A 19,697-nucleotide genomic window follows, 5' to 3' on the forward strand; every position below is an offset into this window, starting at 1 on the left:
TTCTCTGTTGTTCAAATTATAGATCAGTGATATATAGCACATGATATGACAGGAAAAATTTAGTTATTTGCTAATGACCCTAAACTGAGATGGATTTCCTTCAAGGATTACACATTTGCCTGTTCTGACTTCACTGGTCTTCTCTCCCCTTTGATCTATACCTATCCACCTCTTTTGGTAGCCAATATCTTTCTATCCTAAATAGATGTTCTTTCCATTTCAAGTTTACAGGGCATATTGCAAAAGGTAGCCAAAGCAGCACATCAAATTACATGTTTGTTGAATAACACACTAACCAGCAGGGATAGAGAAATTTGTTTCACTATATAATGGTCTAATAAGGCTACATCTGGACTACTGTGCGTAAATCTGGACAAGCAGATTCTGTGGGGATGAAGAAGTGGTGGAGAGGATCCAGAGACAAGTGGCAATCATTGTTGAAGGTCAAAGAAATGATCCGTATGAGAATAGATCTGTGGGCTTCAAACAGTAGCTGATGGCCAAAAAAGAGGAGGCAGGATAAAAGTATATTAAAAGGGATTTATAGGACTGACAATGAAGACTTTTCGATACATGGCAGAAAGGGAAAGAACACGTGGTCACCTATGAAAATTGTGTAAGAGCACAGTCATCAAAGATGATAGACTAGATTTTTTGCTTGGAGATTGGTGAGAGAAGTGGTTTGAGAAGGATTGTGGAAGAAAACCTTGGTGAAGAACAAGCTGGATTCAGGCCAAACAGAGGCTGTCAGGATCAGATTTTCACTTTACGACAAATAGTTAAGAAGTCATGGAAATATAACAAAGATCTGTATTTAAGTTCTGTAGATCTGGAAAAAGCGTAACAAGGTGCCAAGAGAGAAGCTATTCAAAATGCTACACTTGTATGGTGTCAGTGGTGCATTATATCAAGCAATACTTTGAGTTGTAAGCCAGTAGTTAGAATTGAAATACAGGAAGATGGTTTAATGTTAAATCTGGTGTGAGACAAGGATGTACATTACCCACTCTGTTATTCATTATCTATATCAGGGGTTCCCAACCTTTCTGTTTCTTAGAGCTCATTCTAAAATAGTGGTAGGGCGACGGGCACCATCTACTTTTTCAAGCAAATTTTTTGAATTTGTTTGTTAAATGAATACATACAAAGTTTACATTAGAATCAAATGTTTTATTACTTAAAGTTTACATTATATAAAAATTTAAATATATATATGTAAGTTAGTGTGATCTTTGGCATTCCATTTCATTGGCCAGTGCTTCATAAATAGGAGAATATGATGATATTCCATTTCTTAAAATGGAATGAATGACTTCGAATGCTCATCTACTTTACATTGTATGCATTTAATACTCGTCATGTGTCATTAATGCATGCGTCATATAGCATGCCATGAATTGTTGCGTGATTATTTCAAACTATACGGCACATGGTCGAACAGCGGCGGGCACACACAAATTGGTCGACGGGCGCCATGGTGCCCGCGGGCATAGGGTTGGGAACCCGATCTATATGGATCGCATTATGAAGGAAAGTGGTATTAACCCCCCAACCGGCCACGACGTCTATAGACGTAGAGCTAAATCTGGATACGAAGCTCTAAAACCCATTGAATAACATGGATAAGAAGTGCAATTTGGTGTCACTATTTCATCCACATTGGCCAGTAGGGAGGTTAAACATGATATCAAAATTGGATATATGTTAATGTCAGTTCTATGTTTTATGCGGATGATGTTATGCTTCTAAATAAATCCGCTACCTACTAGACTGCAAGATTCACTGACTAAATTGAATAACTGTTGTAATAGATATGGTATGAAGTTCAGCATTAAAAGACAAAGACAATGAAAATAGGCAGAATCATTGAAAATGTCAACTGTGTTGTGAATGGAGAACCTGTGGAACAAGTAAAACATTTCAGCTACTTGGGTACGATTTTTAGTGAAGATGGTAAATTAAATATGGAAATAGACAACAGAATCAACAAAACTGGTATAGTAGGAAGTCAATTGAATAAATTCATATGGAATAAGAGAGAAATTAGTCGGAACACTAAATTAGCTGTATATACAAGACTGTGTTCAAACCAGTTTTAACTTATGTGAGAGCTGGGTCAGAAGTAAAATACTTGACCAGACTAGAGACTGCAGATATGAGAGTCCTGAGAAAGATTAGAGGCGTGAATAGATGGCATCAATGGCAATATCATATTAAAAACGGTGATATTAGGAAAGAACTTGACATTGTCAGTATCCAGGAATGCGTTAGCAGAGCTAATCTCAGATGTATTATCACTTAAACAGAATGGGCGAGGAAAGATTAGCAAAACAAGTGTTCTCTGCCAGGTTGGCAGGAAAACGACCCAGAGGAAGACCAAGATATAGATGGATTGATACGGTACAAAGTGCCTTAGACGATAGAAATATAAGATCTGATAATGTTGGAGTCTTGGCAAGTAACAGACTGATTTGGAGGAAAATTGTAGATAGGAAGTTAGTAATGATGTAAATTTTTCATGTAGCTATCATAATCATATCCTGTACAACCCTTGAGGTTACATGTCAGGAATTTGATGATGATGATTTTCAATGTTCTTTCCAAAGTATGACTTTGGAAAGAACATTCAGACTTAACTAATTTCACAGTGCTTCACTTTCTATGCATATTTCTCTGTATTCTCTAAGCACATGCTGAACTATTTTCCAGGAAATTTCAATATACTTTCTTCATTTCAATGACTGCCTCTATTTTATTGAGTCTACCACAGAATTCAGATGTTCCATCCTTGCAGACAACCTCAACAGTCCCACTGGTTGAACCAATGTTTTCTTCAGGATTTGCCAATGAATCTATCTCCAAGGGTTGTTAATGTTTTCAAACTCATTTTTTCTTGAATAATGTTTCTTTATTTGAGTCTGCAGTTCTCTTCTAAAAGCTACTTAAAATGATTTGCTTTAATATTTTCTTATAGACTCTCCTTTCAATGTGATCTTAAATTTTATCCTGCTCAACAATACATGGTTATCGCTTTCTATTTTAAATCCTTTGTACAACTCAATATAATTTGTATTTTAATTCTGATCAAAACACCGTGGCCAACCTGTCCAGAGTCTAGTGAACTGAACCAGTATGAAGACACTGATTTCTTTCATCTTCTCATGTGAATTTTTGAACTTTTGGAATATTGTGTTAGTGGTAACTAACACGAACAATAAAGGAACAACTCCTTTACATTCATGAATATAACAAGTTTCTTAGAAAGATTCCACCTGTTTTTGTCTTTGCTTCAGTAATATCTATTGTGTCAATTTGGTACTTATCCTATTCCTCTGCTAGTTCAATTTCTTTTCTACTGATGCTTCTTATGTTGATGATGCTAACCTTGAAATGTGCTGATGTCGAGCTTGGATCTCTTCAAGGATTTCTTCCAGTAGCTGAACATTTGGCTGTTCATCCTGACTCCCTGGCAAAAACAATGAAGAGCAGTGTAGATAATGTGTACTCTCTTTTGTCTCACATATGATTAAGCATTTAATGATTGTCTTGTACCTCCAACTGCTAACTTACAATTCAAATACAAACTAAACATTGCTCAACATGATGTCCAACTTATTTGATACAAGTTTAGCATTTTGAACAGGTTTTCTCCTAGGCACCTTGTCATATGCTTTTTCCAGATGTAACTTGAAGAGTTCTCATTATATTTTCATGCATTTTACAATATTTCTGTTAAAGTAAAAACGTGATCCAACAATGCCTTGTTTGGCCTGAACCCGGAGTTGTTCAGGTTTCTCTTCCATAATTTAACTTTAACTTACATAAAAAAAAAAGGAAATAACAAAGATGAAATCAGTAATTTTTCCCATCATAATTCATGCTTAATTACATTAATACTAATATAATTAGGAGAGTTAGCATATTTTCTTTATAATTATACAGCTTACACATTTAAAAAAGACAAAATTTTATTCAAAAACTTCAATATATTTCATCCAATGCAACATGATCATCAAGGAGAAAGAGCAGTACCGTATATTATCGCGTATAATGCGAAACATTTATGGTAAAAAATATTACCTAAAGTTAGGGGTTCGCATTATATGTGGATCCTAAAAAATATAACATCTTATTAGACTTGCATACACAATATATACTACCTAATGCCTATGCAACCAAATCTACTTGATCCACTCGCATTCGGCGACTGAGCGCGCATCGTATCTGTGCATGTGCTCTCTGTCGCCGAATGATAGAGCACAGTGAGATAGATAGAGTACAGTTAGATATATCGGTTTAACCACAGTTCATTTTAAATATTATTCATTAAATAAACCTAGCCTGAAAATGAGCCAACAGAAACATAAATGTTCATCTTTTGAAGCAGGATTTAAATTGCGTGTTGTGCAGTTTGTAGAAGAACGTAATGTTGCTATGAGAGAATTTGGTGTAGCAGAGAGTAATATTAGACTTTGGCGTAAGCAAAAAGACAGTCTTGAAAAAATCCCCAAAACGAAACGTGCCCATCATGGAGATGTAGCATCCTTTCCAGAACTCGAAGAGCTAAATGAATAGATTTTGACGCACGACAAGATAGCATTATAATAACAAGAAATGCAATTCGTTTTAGAGCTCTACAACTCAAGATTGGTAAATTCAAGGAAACACCAGGTATTTCATCTTTTCTTGCTTCGCCTGGGTGGTGCAACAGATTTATGGGACACAAAGCATTAACATTACGACACCGAACAAAAATTGCGCAGAAGTTACCAAAGCAGCTTGAAGAAAAAGTGCATTCCTTCCATAAATTTATCATAAAATTACAGAAGTGTCACGGATATATAAACTTTCCTAAATTGGCAATATGGATGAGACATTCATGTACTTTGATATGCCTGGGAATCGAACAGTAAACTCAGTTGGTGAAAAGGGTGTCTTCATAAAAACAACAGGACATGAAAAAAAGGATTTTACCGTTGTTCTAGCATGCATGGCAGACGGAACCAAATTAAAGCCGACAGTGATATTTAAAAGGAAGAAAATTCCGAAGCATATGAAATTTTCACCAGGTGTAATTGTTCGCACCAATCAGAAAGGTTGAATGGATGAAGAAGGTGTACAATTGTGACTGGATCAAGTATGGAACATATGTCCAGGTAGCTTGTTACGTCAACAAAGCATGCCAGCCTGGGATATGTTCCGGGCGCATTTAACAGAGGCAAGCAAAGAGAAAGCACATGAGCTACGTACAGACCTAGCAGTCATACCGGGTGGTCTAACTTCTGTTTTGCAGCTGCTTGATGCCAGCTTGAATAAGCCGTTTAAAGATCACTTACGTGAAAAATGGAGAGAATGGATGTCATCTGGTTTGGTGAAGATGACAAAAGGGTGGAAATTTTCAGAAGCCTGAGATCACCCTAGTCACCAGCTGGGTTAAAGAAGCATTGGATTCGATATCATCTGAAATGATTCAACGCTCATTTCTTAAATGTGGAATAAGTAATTTAATGGATGGATGCGAAGATCATATACAAAAGCGAGGATGATGCACAACAAAATGGAGAGCATGAAGACAATGACGACAACTGCTACACTGATGATGACTAAAAAGATGAAGAAGATTTTAAAGGATTTTGACATTTTGTTTTAAAATAAATATTTCATTTCTTTTGTTAATTCGTATTGTATTATTTACAATGTTATGGAACAAGATTAACAGATTGCATTATACGTGGACATGGCATTTTAGGGCAAGTTTCCAAACAAAATTTCTAGTTTGCATTATACACGATAATATACGGTAATTATAATCAAAACATGAATTATAAGAATGATTCATGTAGATAATGTGTTGGTTGTAGCCGAGCTGAGCTGACAGGATAAGACTATTAGAGTTTAAAGGAACAATTATAAAATTTTGTGCAGATGATTAAATAAAAATTTAATAGTAATTCACAATCACTTGCCTCCTTGCAAAATGTCTTTCTCATCATCTTCAGAATCCTGCTAGCCACACTAGTTCTTATATTAAAAACTAACCTTGATTTAAAAAAGAAGATATCTGATAACGAAATTACAATTTTGTTTGATGTAGTCTCCCTATTTATCAACAACCCTTTACAAGAAAGTTTAATTTTTGCAATCCGATTTTAAGAAAGCCGTTAGCTTATTTAAATTCACTAACAGCGTAGGCTATTTTACAAGGTGGAACAAGTTGAAAAATAATATAATTAAAAAAAAAAAGGAACAGCGATGGACAGTTCTATCTCACCAGCTTCAGATGATTTTATGGAGCATCTAAAAAAAAAAAATCATCTCTTTCATGCTATTTTTCCCTCAACCTGTATGTGTTGTTAATATCTTTGCAGTTTGGTCTCACTGAGTTAGAATTAGTTCAATTGTACTCCCGTGTCGTTCAATTATATATTCACTCTTTCTCACACTATTATTCATCGTAGAAGATAACTATAATCAAAACTCATGTACTTAGAGTTCATAGAATCCACTTTTCTGATTCCCTTTGGTTAGATGATTTAAATAAAATTAACAGCAATCTGATGTCTGATGAATACAACAAAACTACTACTGTTCAGAAAATTGATAATTATCATCCATCAACCAGACTACAATCAAATGTGAAAAGAATTTCAATACCCTACATCAAAGGAACTCCTGAACAAATAGCACCGATTATTTGCAAATTCAATCTAAACTTACTTCAAACCAGATCAGAAACTGTCTTCTTTATTAACATCTACAAAAGGATATGTTACTGTCTCTCTCTTTACTAGGTGGTCTATCAAATACCTCACTCATGTCATTTTTGCTACTCTCGACAGACTGGCCACTGTGTTTTGATCAGAATTAAAATATAAATTATATTGATTTGTTATATTGTTTGGGACCTGACAAAAATTCGTCATTCTAACAGGTTCAAATCTGATCTTTTTCTTGAAAAATGTGAAATGCTATGAAATAATCCAAACCAACCTTAATGCTCTGACCTCCATCAAGTGATCACTATTAACTGTTCATAATATTATATAAGTAAAAAGATAAGCCCTAATTTGAAACGTTTTTATGTTTTGCCAGCTTACCAGCCTGGAACTTGGGGGGAGGGGGCATACCCCCCCCCAGTATATGTGTGTGTGTGTGTGTGTGTGTGTGTGTGTGTGTGTGTGTGTGTGTGTGTGTGTGTGTGTGTGTGTGTGTGTGTGTAAAATCTACACAAACTTTTACATTCCACTGAACTTTAATAATGTGATCCTGTCAAATCAGTTGCAATGACTAGCTAGCAAGCATACGATTCAATCTTATTGCTGTTTTGAATACAGTTGCCAGTCTTTCTCTTTAATGATGCACATGATATATTAGATAAAACATATTAAGTTTTTGAATAAAATTCTATATATATTTTTTCCCTACATGTATCTATAAATATCTAGTCCACGTGATGCCTTAAAACAATTTATCTTGTCTATTCAGTTGCACAACTTGTCAACTTAAAAGACACTAAAAGGATTTTATAAACATGATAACACTCCATTTTGCAAATAAAAATAAAAAAAATTAAATTTTAAAAGACTACCATTTTTCATAGAACAAAGCTTTCTCTTCAATACCCCTCCCCCACCCTCAGACAAGATTAGATCTGTTATTGGGCTGTTCATACACATCTTTTTGTGGTACAAAAGAAAAATCATCTCCAGCCTTCAATAAGATTGAAGGATGAGAATGATTTTTTTTGCTATCAGTTGAAAATTATATTTTCAACTGAAAGAACTTTAAGTAGCTCAGGATTCAAAGAGCACATAGCTACTCTAATTGGGCCAAATCATCTAACAATGTGACCTGTTTCCATGAACAAATATTATGGCAGTCGTTATTAGGCTTGCCAGAGCCCGATTTCCCAGTTTGCACAAGAAATACCTTAGTCACATCAATAACTGTGACAAACAAAGATTCTTCATTCTAGCAGGTTCAAATCTGATTGTGTGAACTGTTCATAATTTTAGATAGACTTCATTTTGTGGGGCAACTCTTTTTCAGGATAGAATATGAAACAGTTCTACAGAACAACCACTAGAGACATGGGACAAGAACCTAATGATAATATTCTTGTATGTTTCTCAAACCACCTACTGAAAAATCCTGCCGTCACTTATTCTGAAAGATCATTCCTGGTGAGAGCCAGGATATAACAATATGCAATGCTTGTCAAAGGCATTCATGAACAAGAAATTGGGTAATTTTTTGTAGGTTTCATGTCTTTTGCCTTTACAATGAATGTTGCTACTCATCTTTTGCATCAACAGATGAGTTGATGCAAAAGATGATAAAATCACTGCAGACCATTAAATATCTTCCACAAAAATTATTAGGATAAAAAAATAATATATAAATTAAACTTCTATATTAAGAGCTTAACTTAAACAATATGCACATTTTTATATATATGTGTATTAACAAATGAGCAAGTAGAACAGAATAGTCAAGCATGACTAATAATAATTTTTTAATGGCAAATGACAAACATTAATGCATGAGCTATTTTCCATATTTCAAATATTAAAGATACTTAGAACACATGGAACAAAAAATTCTATCAATAAAAAATATTATGTAAGTAATACTTATTTATTTTTAATTAAAATACTTCTGAATTCTACTTGAGATCTGTGAATTCTAGAAATCTAGGCCCCCTGAAATTGATTCTCATTTTTGTAGCTAATAGGCTTAGCAGTTAGCTAAGCCTATTAGCTACAAAAATGAACCAGGAAAACCATAGCAAGTATACATACAGTATATTATGGTATGAGAAAATGGTGCATCTAAACCCACCTGCCTTCTCTTTCTTATTTCAAGTTACCCATCCAAAAAATGCATTCTGTGCAATAATTTACTCCTGACCATTAAATGATTATAAAAAGGCCAAGTTATAACATGAAAACTGATATATGTTTAGCAGCACTGCTTTGAAAGACAAGATAATTTTCTTAGAATACAACCAGGTCCTGGAATGTCAGATTTGGTGAATAATTAATCTGAGGAATCATGCTAAGATGCTGATAGAATGCAGTGAAAGAAAGTATAAGAACACACAAATGCACTTAAACACATGGTGGTGGTACTCAATGACTGAATGTGCAAAATGTGGCATTAAAAACTCATTAAACCTTTAGAGATATATCAGGGTTGTCAAAACAAATTTCTTTTACACCACACTTACTATAAAACCTGAAATGGTGGGGGAAAAAAAAATCATCACAAATATCCCAGAACAATCAATCTCTAATCCTTGGCCCAACTACAGAAGCAATATATTAAGTATTCCACCTTTCGTGAGCAGAGCTGATATGCTCTGCTTGAGAAAGGTTGTATAGCAATGGGGGAGGGGGGGGCATAGTTGAGCTCTCTACCTAAAAAAAAAAACTACCGTATATTATCGTCTATAATGCAAACTATAAATTTTGTTTGAAAACTAGCCTAAAATGCCATGTTCACATATAATGCGATCTGTTAACCTTCTTCCATAGCATTATATATAATACAAGACGAATTAACAAAAGAAATATTTATTTTAAAACAAAATGTCAAAATACAATATGAATTAACGAAAGAAATATTTATTTTAAAACAAAATGTCAAAATCCTTTAAATTCTTCTTCATCTTTTGAGTCATCAAACATTTCATTTATAAATTCATCTGTAGGGATTGCATCATCAGTGTAGCAGTCGTCGTCATCGTCTTCATGCTCTCCAATTTGTTGTGCGTCATCCTCGCTTTTGTATATGACGTGATCTTCGGATCCATCCATTGAATTACTTATTCCACATTTAAGAAATGAGCTTTGAATCGTTTCAGATGGTATCGAATCCCATGCTTCTTTAACCCAGCTAGTGACTAGGGTGATCTCAGGCTTCTGAAAATTTCCACCCTTTTGTCATCTTCACCAAACCAGATGACATCCATTCTCTCCATTTTTCATATAAGTGATCTTTAAATAGCTTATTCAAGCGGCTGCTATGATTGCTAGGTCTGTACGTAGCTCACATGCTTTCTCTTTGCTTCCTCTCTGTTAAATGCGCCCGGAACATATCCCAGACTAGCATGCTTTGTTGACGTAACAAGCTACCTGGATGTATGTTCCATACTTGATCCAGCCACAATTGTACACCTTCTTCATCCATCCAACCTTTCTGATTGGCATGAACAATTACACCTGGTGGAAATTTCATATGCTCCGGAATTTTCTTCCTTTTAAATATCACTGTCGGCTTTAATTTGGTTCTGTCTGCCATGCATACTAGAACAACGGTAAAATCCTTTTTTTCATGTCCTGTTGGTTTTATGAAGACACCCTTTTCACCAACTGAGTTTACTGTTCGATACCCAAGCATATTAAAGTACACTGGCATCTCATCCATATTGCCAATTTAGGAAAGTTTATATATCCGTGACACTTCTGTAATTTTATGATAAATTTATGGAAGGAATGCACTTTTTCTTCAAGCTGCTTTGGTAACTTCTGCGCAATTTTTGTTCGGTGTCGTAATGTTAATGCTTTGTGTCCCATAAATCTGTTGCACCACCCAGGCAAAGCAAGAAAAGATGAAATACCTGGTGTTTCCTTGAATTTACCATTCTTGAGTTGTAGAGCTCTAAAACGAATTGCATTTCTTGTTATTATAATGCTATCTTGTCGTGCGTCAAAATCTATTCATTTAGCTCTTCTTCGAGTTCTGGAAAGGATGCTACATCTCCACGACGAGCACGTTTCGTTTTGGGGATTTTTTCAAGACTGTCTTTTTGCTTACGCCAAAGTCTAATATTACTCTCTGCCACCAAATTCTCTCTCATAGCAACATTATGTTCTTCTACAAACTGCACGACATGCAATTTAAATCCTGCTTCAAAACATGAACGTTTACGTTTCTGTTGGCTCATTTTCAGGCTAGGTTTGTTTAACGAATAATATTTAAAATAAACTGTGGTTAAACCGATATATCTAACCGTACTCTATCTCACTGTGCTCTATCGTTCGGCGACGGAGAGCGCATGCACAGATACGATGCGCGCTCAGTCGCCGAATGCGAGTGGGTCAAGTAGATTTGGTTGCATGGGCGGTAGTATACAGGGTGTTCGGGATAAATTTGACATATTTATAATTAATTATATTTTTCCGTAAGTTACATGTATTAACACACACTTCTCTTCATTTAAAAGTTTGGACCCTTCTTCATTCATATACAAGATGTCAGAAAGGATGGATAGCTGGAACCCACCTGAATCATGGAAGAGAATAACTTGTATCATGATGATTCGTGCCCGCCATCAAAATAAGGATATTACGACTGCTGCCCAATGCTCCCTGAATACAGTAAAAACAATCAGGCATGAACTAGAGACTTGCAATGGTGACTACGAGGATGTAGCAAGAAGAAAGATCCCTAGCAGACGATCTGATTGCGTTCGTACAGCAGAATTCCTCGCAAATCTGCAGGAACAGGTGTTGAAGAACCCTGGCATTGGAATTCGGGCTTTGTTCGTGGAGTTGCTAACTGTAGTCAAGCCCTGGATAACAAGGGTAGCCAATGGTAGGCCGTATGTATGGCAGCAGGATTCGGCTCCTTGCCACACCTCTGGGAAAAGTCAAAAATGGTTGTCTGAAAATTTCTACGACTTCACTAGTCCAAATGTTTGGCCTCCAAACTCCCCAGACCTTAACCCCATGGATTATTTTGTATGGGGCGCAGTTGAAAAAGACACCAATCGCACTTCCAGTAATACAAAAGCCCAGTTAATGGATAAAATTAAAACAGTTTTTGCAGCCCTTCCCAGGGAGATTGTAGCATCAGCTTGTTCGAGGTTCCGAAGCAGAATTGAAGCTGTGATCGATGCTAATGGTGGTTATTTTGAGTAAATCTTGTTGATAGTATTGTAATTAACTCTGCCTGTAATGTTTTTTTGTCAATTCATTAAATTTAATAGATACAAAGAAGATTTTCTTTTTCCTTACGAAACTGTCAAATTTATCCCGAACACCCTGTATATTGTGTGTGCAAGTCTAATAAGATGTTATATTTTTTAGGATCCGCATATAATGCGAACCCCTAACTTTAAGTAGTATTTTTTACCATAAATTTTTCGCATTATATGCGATAATATACGGTAACATTTAATGTTAATACCGATGCTAATATTTTATAGTTAAATTAAATAAATTTAGAATTAAATTTTAGACAATATTACAAAGCTCACCTGAGAAGATAGGTCTACCATTTCACAGATCCCAGAATCATGAACAGTAACAGATTTGACCCCACTAAGTATAACATTTTTGGCGATTTCCACACCAAGACCACGCATTCCAGAAATCAAGACTGTGGAGGTGGCCATTTGTCGCATTGCATCATACCCAAGAACATACCTGAATAAAAACCAAAGAAATACAATCTGTCTCTATCATTATTTCAAGATTAGGAAAATTAGTTCACCAACTGCTAAGTGAATAATGATATTAGATGCTTCTGTCTCTTTTTACTATCGAAGCACCTAATATAATTAATATCATGCTTAGTTTTAAGTTAAAATAGTTTTGTGTTAAAAAGGATGACAACTAATGATAGATATCTCATAGTATTACTGTCTATGACAACAGTCAATTTTCTAGGGTTGATTTTTGAGATCTGGAGTTAAAAGTCAAGTATTGGAGGAAAAAAATTCTACTTATCCACACTAAAAATTGCCTAACTAGCGAAATAGCACAGAAAGAACTAGAAAAAAGTTCCAATGAGAATTGCACCTAATCTTTCTTTCTTTTCGGTAGCACTATAGGAGCTACCACCATTTCCAAAGGGGCTGCACAGTTACCACATATCCATGTAGTATAATAAACCAAATTTAATGCAGAGTAGTACACATGTGGCAGCACACCAGTCTTAAAAGCTATTTTAGAGAAAATACCTTTTAAGCATGATATCAATTTAAATAATACACAAAATCGAATAGAAAGAACAGAAGAAAAAATGGAGTTTTTTTTCCTAAAATATTTTTAATTCAAAAGATTTTTTTTAAAAATTGGATATAGTTAAAATCACTGAGAGTAGGATGCTCTTATGTTAAAGATTTTTGCAACAGTTAAATTTTAATGATACAGAAAATTATATTATTCATCAGAACTCTTTATAGAAAGGAGGAAAAAAAACCTGCTTGCATCATCACTAGAAGTGAAGTTGAGTGATTTTAAGATAATTATATGTCACTGAAATTAGTCCTGAAATAAGGTGTGCATACAGAACTATAATGTTCTTGAGGTATGATCCCCCCCCCCTCCCCACAAAAAAAAAATGTAGGTTAAGTTAGACAATAATAGACTTTCAACTGAAAGTGGCCCAGTTTTTTCTCCCCGCATAACAAACAAACTAGCCAGATAATACATAGAATTGCAAGACAAAACATTATAGACAGAATTAGTTGTCATCTTGTTATCCACTCTAATGACCATGATTTGTTTACATATCAAAATTGAAATGTCCACTGAGATTAAAATTACAAGAATATGAAGCAATAAAACAGTTGATATGTTTCAGCAATATGTACAGATGGGTGATTTCTGAAGAATCATCCATCTGTACATATTCTGATTTTCACCTAACATGTTGACTTGGCAATGGCAGGCCACAAAGTCAACATGTTAGGTGAAGATCAAATACTGACCTAAAAAGCTAGTTTAAAAAATTATAGGTAGTTTTTTAATAGATCAAAATACCCCAGTTTAAAAAACAAGGAAATAATCAAAATTCTAAAAAGATGCATTTTGTAAATGCAATACGGTATACTGACATCTTTTAATACTGAAAATGAGACAGAAAGCCTGTTTTTTGCATTATGCACTATAGGCAGAATTGTTGCTAGTAAAATGATCCAATTGGAGGAGGGGAAAAAATAATTCAAAATATTGTCAATAAAAGCTTCCCAAGCACTACTTTACACCATGCTGATATTAAACTTCATGCCTCAACTGTTTAATATAAAAAAAAAACCACACTGTATTGACTGATGACTACCATACTATAGTCTGAGTTCAACAACATTTATTTTCACAATAAGCATCACATTTCTGCTAAGCAAATTTATTGATGGTGACATTTTTGTAAAAAAAAAAAAAAAGGAAGTATGAAAATTTATGCATGTTTATAACATGTTAACCTGTTTAGTGCTTATTTCTCTTGTTTTGCCTAAAATTACAACATATAGTCTGAATAAAATCAAGATTGACAATTCTTAAGAGTTCCAATCAACATCAAATTCTATTAATAATATGTAGGAAGGATTCATATTAGTTGCCATTTTTTGGCCAATAAAAAGGCACTGATGGAAACCAAAACTGAACACATGGACATGTTGAGTGTATGTATCCTAAATGAAATTTTATGCAATTCCATCCAGCCATAACAGGACTATGCTTGGCAAGCTGATGTAAAGATTTCAGATATGAAATCCAAGTAAAATCTATCCAGCCAGGTTCCCAAAATTCCTTGAGTATTGATGGAGAGATACACAAAGTAATAGTTATGTGCACTAGCATTGTAAAATAAGCCTTAAAAATAAACATTTTTTGAGGTTATAGATAAATCATGAATGGTTATGGAGCAACTGATGTTTGAATTTCTTCAACCCCCCCCCCCACACACACACTAACAGAAAAAAAAAAATTAACTGCAGTAGCACTAATTAATTGTATTTGATATTTATGTGCAGTTTCTGATCGAAATCTTTAAAAAAGATGTCTATCATTAGCAAGAATTTTGACCTTTGATTCCATGCCATTTAAATTTTAAAAACTGCTTTTTTAAAAAAAATTCAAAACAGACATAGCTACACAACTGGAGTATTTAGATAAGTGAATGACTTTTGCTTTCTGAACTACAATCTGATAGTTTGATCAGTGTGGCATGATGTTTGCCAATATTTGGGTGACATGGTTCCACTGCCCAATGAGAAATCATTTTGCTGGAGTCCTGACTATCTTGAAAAAAAAAAGTGCATTTGGTTTCTAGAGTAGGATTACTAGATAATATGACTATTACTCCATCAATAGTACCAACATGCTATAGCTGTGTATCTTTTAATAGTCTGATTCTCAAAAAAAAAAATAAATAAAAGCCATCTGCACTATCAGTCATTTTATATGAAGATTTTCTTTTATCAAAGTCTCAAAAACACACTGAGTTTTTTTTCATGCTATCTTAAAGACTATAATACATCAGTACCACATAAAAGGTATGTGGGTTTTCAGAAGGATGAAGAGATGTTGGAAAGGGTCCAAAGGCGACTGACTAAGATAATTTCTGACCTCTGGAATGTTGAGTATGAGGAAAGATTGAGAAGATGTAATTTGCAGAGTTTGGTGGAGAGAAGGAAGAGGGGAGATATGATAAAGACCTATTTCCCAAGACCTCCATGAGGTCTTGGGAAATAATAATAATAAAAGTGACTTGTATTCTCAAAAAATGAAGAATGTGGGAGGGAATTAAACCAAGATTGTGAGCTATACTGTGTTTTCAGTTCAACTGACGTGCATATTTATCTTAATTTGAATAAAATGTGGGAATTATGGACATTTGGTAGATACTTATGCCCTTTCTCTACATAGTATGGGAATAAATAGTGAAAAAGCATAAAGTAAAATCTACCCAGTTGTACTACAAAAACTTTAGGAAGTTTTTGCAAATAGTACCACCAGCAAAAGAGGGTGTTCAGTTTTTTTGGAGACTGAAGCAGATATAGATATGTGCTTGTGATAGGAAAGGCTTGACAAAAAGTGATTCTGTATAAAGATCATAGTTAATCAGGCATACCTTTACTTACAGTAAAACTAGATTTTATTCTGGATAGCAGAGGATTGCATGGAGTTTAGAATTTAAAGTATTTAGTACTACTATATGAGCCTCAGTAGCTCAGTTGGTATGAAGCCCTTTGGTCAGAAAGACCTGGGTTCAATTTCCGTCAGTGACGTTAGGAACCTTACCTGGCCTCTTTTGATGAAAGGCGAGTTAGCCAGTCTTATACGAAAGCGAGTTTTTTTTCACCCGGAAACTATGGTTTTTTGTCGGCCAGAATAGGCAAACCAGCCCTGTCAACATACGCATCTACAGACATAGGACACACCAGGAGGCATAGGGCTAACCACCTGATCCTTGCGTTTATAGTTGCAGAATCCAAGAATACTTGGAAAGGTCGTGGGTGCTAAAGTGCCTGTTAGGATCACTGATAGCATAGTACTATACATGAAATTCTGATTACATTAACCGCATAGTTTGTCAAACAAGAAGAAATATCCAATTATATATTTGGTTTAATCCTTTATCTAAGTGTAAGCAAACAAAGTTTGTGACCTGAAGTATTTTCAGGATAAACTTTGTTTGCTTACACTTGGATAAAGGATTAAAAAAAATATATAATTGGTAGCATAGCCAAGTGAAAAAAAACTTCCATCAAGAAGAAATATCACTACTGTCAGAAAAACTACAGATAATGTTTAAAGTTAGCAAAAGATGACTGATAATGTTCTGCATTGATAGAGTGGTCTCCAGTCTTTGTTCCACTGTTATTTCTAACCCAATTCAGATTCACGGGTTAAAACTTGTTTGAACAATGTCTTACATACTCCTAGTTTAGTTTTTTTGCTAATTTCTTGGCTAATAAATTTATTGAATAAATTCAAAATAAATTTATTCAACTGCTTTTCCACTATACCAGCTTTGATTATTCTATCTATTCCCATGTTCAATTTGTCATATAGATGAAATATTTAACTTGTTTTATAGGTTCTCCACCAAGAATAAAATTGAAGTCTTCCATGTTTCTGACTGTTTTCATTGTTTTGGTGTGTTTTTTTATTATGATTATTGCTAATTCTCATGCTAAATTTGTTCTTGCTGTTATTCAAATTAGTTGAATCTTAAGACTTGCATTGCATTTGTTTAATCTGCATAAAATAAAGAGCTAAATTTGATATCTCTGATTCTAATATCAGATTTAATGCCACTTTCCTTCATGCGATTTATATAAGAGTGGAGACAAAGTGTACCACTTTCATGCATCTAATTTGACATGAAACCATCTTCCTGTACTTCAATTACAAGTTTAAATGCAAGTTATTGCTGCTGCTCTATATGATGTTTCATATAAACAGAGCATTCTGAACAGCTTTTCTTTGTCACATGCTTGTTCCAGATCTACAGAACTTAAATACAGATCCTATATTTTCAGTTTCTCAACTATTTTTCACAATAGTCAATCTGATCTTACATACCTATATTTGCTCTGAACCCAGTTTATTCTCAAAAATGTTTGAGAACCAGCACAATTTTTCTTAGCATTTTCTCAGTTGTGCTTGCATTATCAAGTTCCATGTGCCTATAGCTCAGTGTTCAACAGATGGGAAGATCTGTTGATTCACCTTCTAGAACAGTAGAAGGTGATGTGCAATTATTTCAACACTAAGTCAGGACTGACAACCATATGCCGGGTATTCTTTCAAACACAATTAAATGGAAGAAAACAACTGTGAGACAGATCAGAAAATATTTTCAGAATCAGAAATCTTCAGCCATGAAGTGCTCCCCCTAACCTCAAAGCATAGCTCTAATTTTTCGAAGATCTGAGACAGTCATTCTAGGACCACATCAGAATGAGTTTCTCCAAATTAACTGTGCTGTTATCTGGCCCCGAGAGCCCACCTTGTTAAGACATTAGTTCCTTTTCAGTTACAATATTAACTTTTTCCATAACATTCTAGTTGTTTTAAGTGTCACTATAGTTGCAATTTGTCCTCTGATCATAAAGGTTAACAAAAAAAAATTTTTTTTTAAAAAAGCAAAATATTAGCAATTCAATAAATTGTTTCTTCTGGTGTTCTTTATATCATGAACTTAAAAATCACCACCAACAAGTAAACCTATTTATACACACAGCAGTGGTCAAATTTTTCTTCCAGGAAACATTCTACTCTGTTCATTTCACCAGAATCAGGAGATATACTTGATTAGCAGACATAAAATACTGGCTTCACAGCTAGCCTTAGTTGCTTCAAAATAAATTCAAATCCTACCTTAAACGATTTAACAGCAAATCATCTTCCTGTGTATGCTTTAATTCAACTGTTGATCTGCCACTAAGGAAGAAGCTGGGTATTGCCATTGTACAGAGTTCTACTTATATCATTCAGATTTAGCAATCTGAAATATTGTTTCTTTTGGTACATTACATAAATTTTTCTGTGATAAAACTCCAAAGAGATTGTTATTATATTATTCCCATAATTTATCATTTGCCATACAACAAAAATCATGTACTGGCAACCTTGATTTAGCATAAATTAAGTTTGTTTTTCAATTTTCCATTAAACAATTCTTCTCAGACTTCTCACATCTGCTTGCATGAATCAAGGAACACTCAGAATAGAGTTCTCTAGAATTCACACATTACTTTTCTTATAAATTTTCTTATGATCAGAGTCATCTGGAATTCGACATCAAGACCAAGCCTCGCAGATTATCTAGTGTAGCCACTACAAAACTTTCTACTGACATATTTCTCCCAAACATCAATCTAGAATATTGTTTTCTTCAGCATTTACTGTTTTCTTTACCATTTTTAACTTTTCTTTTTGTATCCTGCTTGTAATGCTAGCAATGAGCAGGATAAAAATGAGGGATATAAAACAGAAAGCAACTGATAGTCCCTTACTATTTCAAATCCCCTATACCAGTGGTGTTCAACCCATCGATCGTGATCGACAGGCCGAATGCAGAGTGATTTTTGGTCGATCTCTTGTTTATTCCTCCTTACTTATAAATTTAATTAAAACCGAAAACATAATATTTTACGTAGGCTGTTCAATAAGTAATAAGACTATATTTATACAGAAAACAGATTATCTTTAATCGTCATCATTTACATGGTCTTCTTCGAAGTAACTACTGTGAGATGCGACGCATTTGTCCCAACGTTGCGTCCACTTCTTGAACGCATGTGAAAGTCCGTTTTTTGAGAGTTCTTTCAAAACTGCCTCTGCAGCTTTTACACATGCTTTGTTGCTTTCGAAATGGCGGCCTCTTAGTGGTTTCTTGAACTGAGGAAACAGCCAGAAATCGCACGGTGCAAGATCAGGACTGTATGGAGGGTGTGGTAGAATATCTGTTGTTCTTCTGCAAAACGTCCACTAAACAACCAGCAATATGTGGCCTTGCATTATCGTGGTGCAATAAGAAGCCATTCTTAAGCAATGGAAGCTTCCTTTTGACATGCTTGATGATAATCGCTTCTGTGTTGATCATTGTCTCTGTGATGGACGTTGAAGGTCTTCCCTCACGTTCAAGATCTTCCACATTTTGCCTTCCTTCCTTCCTTAAAAGTTTTATGCCAGCGAAAAACACTTGCCCTCGAAATTGCTTCATTGTGGAAAGCTTCGCGTATCATGTTAAAAGTGTCCAATGCTGATTTTTGCAAATGCACACAAAATTTAATTGCATAACGCTGTTCCAAGGACGCTTCCATTTCGAAGACTGGTTGCACCTTGTAGGCGCACCGATGAGCACTTGCGTTTAGTCACGACACTCTGGCACATCAGCCCGTATACGCCATCTATCAACCTCTTTTGTTAATACATACAGCAACATTTCTTTAT

The 19,697-nt window shown here is 34.7% G+C and overlaps 1 protein-coding gene across 3 annotated transcripts in view; it reads right to left on the reverse strand.

Annotated features, from left to right (window-relative positions):
- The window catches only part of Uba1 (ubiquitin-like activating enzyme 1), a 381,832-nt gene that overhangs the window by 274,594 nt on the left and 87,541 nt on the right, over positions 1 to 19,697 (reverse strand). For all 3 annotated transcript variants that reach the window (XM_090390820.1, XM_090390822.1, XM_090390821.1), the window contains exon 3: positions 12,263 to 12,431. In XM_090390820.1, the coding sequence (XP_090246946.1) occupies positions 12,263 to 12,431 (169 nt within the window). The remainder of the gene's footprint in view (positions 1 to 12,262; positions 12,432 to 19,697) is intronic.

The sequence above is a fragment of the Typopeltis vanoorti genome, chromosome 3 (genome assembly GCF_054136105.1).
Source record: "Typopeltis vanoorti isolate ZY-2024b chromosome 3, IOZ_Tvanoo_1.0, whole genome shotgun sequence".
NCBI lineage: Eukaryota > Metazoa > Arthropoda > Arachnida > Uropygi > Thelyphonidae > Typopeltis > Typopeltis vanoorti.